Here is a 9475-nt window from a genome sequence, read left to right as displayed (position 1 = left end):
TCTGAGGATGAAAAGAGGCCATGTGTGTAAAAGGATAGCCCAGTGCCTGGCACTTAGTAGGGATTCAGTGATGGAATGATGATGGAGATATTGATGGAAAGCAGAGCCAGACCGGAGACCCTCTACGGTCAGACCTAGATGATTTTTGTTTTTATCCACAGTCTAACAACTTCACACTTCAGTGACGTTTCAGTTGAAAAGAGACTTTGGGGACTTTCTTGGTGGCTCAGCGGTTAAGAATCTGCCTGCCAATGCAGGGGACACGGGTTCGAGCCCTGGTCCAGGAAGATCCCACATGCCTCGGAGCAACTAAGCCAGTGCACCACAACTACTGAGCCTGCACTCTAGAGCCTGCGAGCCACAACTAGGGCTCGTGTGCCGCAACTACTGAGCCCACGTGCTCCAACTACTGAAGCCTGCACACCTAGAGCCCATGCTCCACAACAGGAGAAGCCACCGCAGTGAGAAGCCTGCGCACTGTGAGGAAGAGTAGCCTCTGCTCGCCGCAACTAGAGAAAGCCCACATGCAGCAACGAAGACCCAACACAGCCAAAAAAAAAAAGGAAAAAAAAGAAAAGAGACTATCTTTGACATGGCACTGAGATGGATCAGAATTCAAATATCATGTGAATTATCATCAACATTTTGGAACCAGCTGAAGTTACTGACATTTTTATGTTTTAAAACACATGTATATATGGGCTTCCCTGGTGGCACAGTGGTTGAGAGTCCACCTGTCGATGCAGGTGACACAGGTTCGTGCCCTGGTCTGGGAGGATCCCACATGCCGCGGAGCGGCTGTGCCCGTAAGCCATGGCCTCTGAGCCTGTGCATCCGGAGCCTGTGCTCCGCAACGGGAGAGGCCACAACAGTGAGAGGCCCGCGTACCGCTAAAAATAATAATAATAATAATAAATAAATAAAAATAAATAAATAAAAAACACGTATAGGGCTTCCCTGGTGGCGCAGTGGTTGAGAATCTGCCTTCTAATACAGGGGACATGGGTTCGAGCCCTGGTCTGGGAAGATCCCATGTGCCGCGGAGCAACTAGGCCCGTGAGCCACAACTACTGAGCCTGTGCATCTGGAGCCTGTGCTCCACAACATGAGACGCCGTGATAGTGAGAGGCCCGTGCACCGTGATGAAGAGTGGCCCCCACTTGCCACAAATAGAGAAAGCCCTCGCACAGAAACGAAGACCCAACACAGCCAAAAATAAATAAATAAAATTTAAAAACATGTACAGGATTTACTTTGAAATGCATTAAAATATAAAATGTATAGATGGGTAGATATGTGATAAAGCAAATAGAACAAAATGTTGATTGTAGAAACTGGGTGGTGGTTCTATAGAAGTTCACCATCCACTTCTTTCAACTTTTCTGTGTGTTTGACATTTTCATAATAAAATGCCAGCAAAAGATACGTACAGAGTCTTGACCGTACAGCCAAGCTATAATCTTGATATTTTGTCGTTGGAAATCATTTTTTTTTCAACCTAAATATATGAAGGAATGCGGTGACTTAAAAAGAAAGTATCTTCTAATGCCCATTTCCTCGATGACTGACTCTTCCACACTTTAAGAAGCTCTGTAGAAGTTGGGGTTTATTGAGTCAAAGTTCAGAAGCCCAAGATTAATAACAGTCACAATCACAGTAGGACAAATGGGTGTTTAGTGTAGCAATCACCATTCTAGATGCTTCACATTTAATCCTCACAAAACTCTTTGGGATACAGAGTATTATTAGCCCCATTTTACAGATGAGGAAACAGAGGCATAGAGAGAGAATAAGTAACTCACTCAGAGTCACAGAGCTAGTAAGTGGTGGGTTAGTAACACTGAGTATTTGATTCTGTCAGATAACTAACCCCAAACTAAGCTTAATGGGAGGTGGAGAGCGGTTATCAGTGGAATTCAGATTTGTTTGGGTTGTTTTTTTTTTTGCTATTGCTTGTTTGTGCTCTGAGTTACATAAAGGATGTCCTCTTGTGATCAGAAGCAAGCTCATCTATGCCGGCTATCACTGTTAAAAGGACAGTCTTAAATATGTGCGGAATTATCATTGTGATCGTTGTTAAATCCAGCTATCCACTCCTACCTCTGCTGACTTCTCCTGTGGACATTATGGTGTATTCCATTCATTCTAAATATGACACTGAATAATTAGAGGACTGTATTTTTCTAACAAAATTGTTTTCTGAAAACCTGTTATAGGAAAAGCAGAGAATATGAAAGCCTATCTAAAGAGTGCAGAAGGCTATTTTGTCCTGAATAAAAGCACTACGATTGGAAGGCATGAAAATTCAGACCTTGTTTTAGAGGTAAGACCTCTTCCTAGCCAGTCCCCGACCCTCCCTACCCCTCACACCACCAAAAGTCCTTACTGTTCTGTGGACTCCAGTCTCTTGTAAAGCACAGCCTCTGGCTAACAGTCCCAGCCTTCCTCGGTGTGCCACCAATAACCAATCCCGGCATGTGCTGGGTCTCCCTGGCACATGTGGTAAGAATGAGCACAGTGCAAAGTGCGATGGGCCCTGTGTCCTTTGCTGACTGTGTCTGCAGTGTCCCACCCTGATGGCGTGGTTTGGAAGGTGGGCTTAGAGCTGATGCTTGACCTTCACCTGCTCTGCGTCTGGCAGCCACGGCCACCTGAAGGGCCCAGCTTGAGCAATGGCCTCTCGCCCTTTCCAGAGCTTCTGGAGACTATGGGCCCCTCAGAGCCCTCCCGTGCCCCCGTACCTCCAAGTAGTAAATCAGGGTAAGCCCTGGGCGTGGCCTCAGCGCTCTCTCACTTCATTTCATTCCATTCTCTGAATTAGCTGTGGCTTGGTCCACAGTCCCAGCTCATTGACAGCCAAGGAAGTTGGAAGAAATTGTAAGTAAGGAATTATACAAACAGTGGCTTTGAGCCTTTTACCATTTTGAAAGGGATTAAAATATTGAAGCAGAAAGAGAAATGCAATGGAATCCCTTTAGGACTGTGAAAGGCAGACCACTCTCAGACTTCACTCAACAGATTTTTTTAAACTTTATTTTGAAATAATTATAGATGCACAAATAGTAGAGGGAATGGCACGAAGCATGTGTGGAGACCTGTGCCATTTTACCACGTGTGGATTTGGGTGTGGCCCTCAGGATATAGGAGTATTCCATCATCAGAGATGTCCCTTGTGATGCTCCTTTTATAGTCACAATTCCTCCTCCCACCATCGTCCCCACGCTCCGAAAACCACTAATCTGTTCTCCGTCTCTATAATTTTCATCATGTATGTATGACCTTTGTGATTGATTTTTTTTTTTTTTAGTCAGTGTAGTGCCCTTGACATCCATTTAGGTTATTAGCTTGTTCTTTTATTGCTGAGTAATAGTCCACGGTATGGACGTATCACCTGTGTTTAACCATTCACTTTTTGAAGGACATTTTGTTTCCATTTGGGGCTATTACAAATAAATGTACTATAAACATTTGTGTACAGGTTTTTGTGTGAACATAAGTTTTTATTTCTCTGTGATAAATGCTCAGGAGTATGATTGCATGGATTAACATATGTGTTTATATATATTCGGTTTGTAAAGAAACTGCCAGACTTATCCAGCATGGCTGTACCATTTTTCATTTCCACCAGCTATGTATGAGACACATCCTCACCAGCAATTAGCATAAACACTGTTTTTCATTTTAGCTGTTTTAGTAAGTGTGTAGTGGTATCTCATCATAGTCTTAACTTGCATTTTCCAAATCGATAGTGATGTTAAATGTCTTTTCATGTACGTGTTTGCCTTCTGCATATCCTCTTCAGTGAAATATCTCTTCATATCTTTTAAGTGTCTCTAATCGAATTGTTTAGTTTTTTTACCATTGAGTTTTGAGAATTCTTTATGTATTTTAGATATGAGTCCCTTGTCAGATAGATGGTTTGCAAATATTTTCTCCCATCCGTAGCTTGTCTTCTCATTCTCTTAGCAGAGTATTTCACAGAGCAAAAGCTTTAACTCTTGATGAAGTCCAGGTAGTTATTTTTTCTTTTATAGATCATGCTTTTAGTGTCATGTCTAAGAACATGCCACAAGGTCCCTGACCCTGAGGATTTTCTCTTACGTTTTCTTCTAAGTGTTTTATAGTTTTATGTTTAAATCTATGAACCATTTTGGGTTCACTGTCGTTTATGATGTGAGATTTAGGTCAAAGTTCATTTTTCTTGCATGTGGATATTTAGTTGTTCCAGAACCATTTGTTGAAAAGACTATCCTTTCTCCATTGAATTGCTTTTGCAAGTTTGTCAAAAATAATCTGGCCATACTTTCTATGGGGGCTACTTCTTAGTTCCCTATTATGTTTCATGGATCTATTTGTCATAATGGATCTACCATTATGAGATAGCCTTGATTACTGTCGCTATGTAAGTCTTAAATCAGGTAGAGTGATTCCTCCCACTTTTCCTTAAAGAAATTTTTTAACCTCTTCTAGTTGCTTTGCCTTTCCATTTACATTTTAGTGTAAGCCTGTCTGTATACACAAAATATCATGCTGTAATTTTGATTGGAATTGTGTTTTATCCTATATATCAATGTGAGAATAATTGATATACTCCTATATTGTCCTCCAATTCATGAACATGGTATATTTCTCCATTTATTCAGTGTCTCTCATGAGTGTTTTGTAGTTTTCAGCCTGTACGTGTTTTGTTAGATTTACACTTAAGTATGTCTCTCTCTTTTTTTTTGAGTGATTGTAAATGGTATTATATTTTTAATTTTGGTGTCCACATGTTCATTGACAGTATATAGAAATACAGTTGATTTTTGTATGCTTCTTGGTATCTTGCAACCTTAACTGCACTTTCTTATATAAGGGCTTTTGTAGATTTCTTGGGATTTTATACATAAACAATCATGTCATCTGCAAATAAGAACAATTTTATTTCTTCTTTCAGAAAAGGAGATCTGAATGCTTTTAATCTTCTTTTCCTTGCTTTATTTCCCTGGTTAAGACTTCCAGGACTCTGCTGAACAAGAGCAGTGTATAAATCCTTATATTCGCTTGTTCCTGACCTTAGGGGAAAGCAGTTACTCTTTCACCATTAAGTAGGAGTTAGCTGTAGGGTTTTTATACATGTTCTTACCAAGTGAGAAATTTCCCCCTTTATTCCTAGTTTTCTGAGAATGTTTATTGTAAATGCAACAGATTTAAAGATAACTCCATGAACCTCCCCGTGAGATTCTCCTCCATGATATGGTCTCCCTTCAAGGACACAGAACATCTGTTCAGTGTGCAAAGTGGGAGGAAAAAGAAGAAGAAGAAGAACTGTAGTTTCTTCTTTATCCTAACAAGGCATAGATTTGGGGTCGTTTTATTTCCTGTCTGGCTAAAGTAGAGACAGAGATCTCTGTTTTGAACCTGACTATGATATTAGAAAACTGTAGTAATTTTTAAAAGCACGGGCTTTGGAGATAGACAGACCTGGGTTTGAATCTCATTAGGCTACTTTGTGGCTGAGTGACTTCAACCAAATGACTTAATCACTCTGAGCTCCTTTTCCCTGTCTGTAAACCTCTTACCTCACAGGGTTATTCTGAGGATTAAGTGAGAAATGCATATAAAGAGCCTGGCATGTGGTGCTCAGTGAATGACACAATGATCATTATTATGGTCTCATAAAACAGAGACTGAGAAGAATCCTCAGTGGTGCACAGGGTTGAGATGAGGACCCACTGACATTAATAAGCCATTTGGAAAAGGGAACTAATGAGGACAGTTATTAACGAGACAGAAATTGAGTTGCATTCATTGTATATAAATAATTGACTGCTTACTGCTCCTCAGACTTAGCTTAAGAAATACGTCACTAGGCTTCCCTGGTTGCGAAGTGGTTGAGAGTCTGCCTGCCAATGCAAGGGACACGGGTTCGTGCCCCGGTCCGGGAATATCCCACATGCCGCGGAGCGGCTGGGCCCGTGAGCCATGGCCGCTGAGCCAGCGTGTCCGGAGCCTGAGCTCCACAACAGGAGAGGCCACAACAGTGAGAGGCCCGTGTACCACAAAAAAAAAAAAAAAAATGTCAGGGATTTATATTACTAAAAATCATCCTTGCAATTACCCAGAGGTTACATCTAGCAAATAAAAAAGATTGTTTGTTTTATTTGCCTGGATCAATCCTAAAGAATAGGCAGTCATGCTTCTAAAGATTTCTACTCATCAGCAAGGCTGACATGTTGTTTTGACTATTGGTATTGTAGTATTTCGACATCATTTACTCTTTCCGATAATGGAAGGTAGTTACATGCTTCTTGTTTTTAAAAATTGGGAGAAAGGAAAATATAAGGAAGAAAATAAAAGTCACTTGTAATCATTTGGCTCAGGGAAAAATCAATATTGATATTTGCTGGGTTTTACCCTCCAGACTTTTTTCTATATCCTGTAAGGAGTTTGGTTCCCTAAGGCAGTAGGAAGCCTGTTTATAGCCAGGCTAGTGAGAACTGTTTATAGTCAACAGTGATAACTGTTGCTATCACTCATTCATTGCACAGTATTTACCCAGAGCCTCAGCACCGAGCCAAGTCTAGGGGTACAGTGATGTCAGAACTGGACATGGTCCCTGCCATCAGGAAGCTGCCAGGAGAGAGAGAAATAAGTCAAATGATCCCACAAAGGTGTGACTAATTCCATTCCAACATTGGGGCTGTAAAGGAAAGGAATATGGAAGACAAGGAGGACTTAACTAGACAATAGGAGAAGGGAATGGCATGTGCAAGGGTCCTGGGGTGGAAGAGCATATTGTGAACCCAAGGGACTGAGAGAAAACCAGGGCGTCCAGAAGTCAGAGTGGGAAGGAGGAGGGCTAAGGGACAAGTCGGCCTCCTTCATGTCACCATAAGGGTTTTGATCTTTATCTGAAAAGCAGTGGGAAGAAGGCTTGAAGGATTGTAAACAAGGGGGAGACCTGCCAGTGAACATCCCGGCTGCTGTGTGCAGACGAGCCATCAGGAGCTCTATTCACAATCTCCCCTCTCCCAGTTTACACGGCTCAAAAGCCTCAGCCTTGCTCATTTCACAGCTAAACCTTGCAAGTTATAATTTATATGATTTGATGTGCCTTGTAAACTGTATTTTTTAGAGTTGGATATGGCTGTTATTTAAACTCTGCTGAGAAAGGGACTCAGTTCTTCCAGAATGAAGAAACACCAAAGCCAGTGGTTGTTGGATTTTCCTCATGTTTAAGAGTGGTTGTTCAACATGAACTCCTAGGCATTCTGACCCAGTGGGTTTGGGGTAAGGCCCAGGAATCTTCACATTTGTATGCTCCCCAGGTTCAGGTGGGGGGAATGGAGTCCCTGGAGTTGGTTCCAGGACCACACTTTGAGAACCCCACCATCAGTGCTCCCTCCCTCTCCCTTCTTGATCAGCAGAGCTCCTGCTTGTGTGTGTGTGTGTATTCTTTCAATAAACTTTGTTTTGAGGAAAAGAGAAGCGAAGGGTAAACAATGAAGGGCTGACTGACCCTACCCCCTCCCCAGGGACTCCCCCAGTCCCACCCTGGGGAAGTCCCAGGATCCCTAGAAGACTGAGCTCTAGGACAGCCCAAGTCAGTGCAGGGCTGCAGCTAGGAAGGTGGAGATGGAAGAGAAAAAGAAAGAACAGACATGACAGGGGGTTGAAATGCTGGTGTCCACACCTCACCCTCGGTGGTCAGTGTCCTGCCAGGCATCTCCTTTCTCATGGGTTTAGCCATCTCTCCAGCCTGTGTCAGCCCTTCTCGCGTGGGATCTGAGGGTCGTGAAGCCAGACTGATCTCATACACATACCCCAGATCCCATCCAGCCGGATGACTCTCGTCCCTTTTCCTGGCCCCTGTCAGTTCTGGGCTGCCTCTCAGGAAAGAACCAGAGCCTACACCTTAATCTTGTTTATTATTATTAAACAAGGCTGCTGGGATTCTCCTATTATTTGCGTAATTTCACGGACATGCAGGTATGTCTGCTCTGTCAAAGGACACACACAGCTGTAGCTCTGATGGGCATGGCCAAATTTCCCACCAGAGGTTTCCGGATGTGGTGTCCTGCCAGCAGTGGATGCCCGTCTCCCACTCCCTCCCCAGCCTAGGGTGCTGACCCCCCATTGGATCTTCACTGATCTACGGGGTGAAGTATGGTACCTGTGTCATTTTAATTCACATTTCTCTTATTCTAAGCGAACACCTGCATTTTGAGACATAAGGTGACAGGTGGACTCTCTGTGGGGAAATCCACGGAATGAAACAGGCCTGGGAGGGTGCACTTGCTGGCTCCCCATCTGCATCGCGCTTGTCCTCCTGCCTGGGTCGTGCTCCCATCCTCCCCCCTCACCCCCACCTCACCCCTGGCTTCTCCCCAAGTGCTCCTTGCTCTGGTGGTTCACCTGTTAGGTGTCACCAGTCCTCAGGGAATGTTTTGCCCCCTGTTTGGGAACTGGCGGCTGATTTCATTGGTCAGTACCCAGCACAGCAATTGATGGGACTAGTTTCTCACCAGCAGATGGAGGGCTTCCAAGAGGAAAAAGTTCAGAGGAAAGGGCTAGATCGTGATCTCATTTTTCTCATTTTTTTTTATTGTGGTAAGATATGCATAACATAAAATTTACCATCTTAACCACTTTTATTAAGTGTGCAGTTCAGTGGCATTAAATATATTCACACTGTTGTGCAGCCATCACCCCCATCCATCTCCAGAACTCTTTGAATCTTGCAGAACTGAAACTGCACCCATGAAACAACAACTCCCCTTGTCCCCCCATCCCAGCCCCAGCAACCACCGTTTTGCTTTCTGTCTCTATGACCTTGGCTACTCTGGGTATCTCATATAAGTAGAATCATAACAGTATTTGTCTTTTCATGACTGGCTTCTTTCACTGAGTATAATATCCTTTCACTGAGTATAATGTCCATGTTCATCCATGCTGTAGCATGTGTCCGAATTTCCTTCCTTTTTTAAGGCTGAATAATATTCCATTGTGTGGATTCACCACATTTTGTTTATTCATTCATCTACTGATGGACACTTGGGTTGTTTCCACCTTTTGGCTGTTGCAAACAATGCTATGAACATGGGTGTATAAATATCTCTTCAAGGCCCTGCTTTCAGTTCTTTGGGATATATACCCAAAAGTAGACTTGCTGGATCATATGATAATTTTATTTTTAATTGTTTGAGGAACTGCCATGCTGTTTTCCATAGTGGCTGCACCAAGTTACATTCTCACAACAGGGCACAAGGGTTCCACTTTCCCTGCTTCCTCACCAACACTTGTTATTTCCCTTTTTTTTTTATACTAGCCATTCTGATGGATGTGAGATGAAAGAAAGATCATAATCTTTTGAATAGCATACATAATACAAACAGCTACAGCATACATTTATGGACTACTTACTGCATCTCACATGGCTTTATACATCATCTATGTATGTTCTGTATTTATAGAATTATATCCACAAAACAAA

At 42.8% G+C, this 9475-nt stretch overlaps 1 protein-coding gene across 1 annotated transcript in view; it reads left to right on the top strand.

Moving 5' to 3' along the window:
* Window positions 1-2230: 2230 nt before the first annotated feature.
* LOC308610747 (forkhead-associated domain-containing protein 1-like) overlaps window positions 2231-9475 on the top strand; it is a gene marked incomplete at both ends in the record, with an annotated part of 93272 nt that continues 86027 nt past the window's right edge. The window contains one exon of the mRNA XM_081259769.1: window positions 2231-2323. Within this exon, the coding sequence (XP_081115895.1) occupies window positions 2231-2323 (93 nt within the window). The remainder of the gene's footprint in view (window positions 2324-9475) is intronic.

Source organism: Mesoplodon bidens, assembly GCF_964165515.1.
Source record: "Mesoplodon bidens genome assembly, contig: HAP1_SCAFFOLD_750, whole genome shotgun sequence".
NCBI classification, from domain to species: Eukaryota; Metazoa; Chordata; class Mammalia; order Artiodactyla; family Ziphiidae; genus Mesoplodon; species Mesoplodon bidens.
The sequence above is the reverse complement of the archived record's forward strand: the minus strand, read 5'-3'. Positions and strand labels throughout refer to the sequence as shown.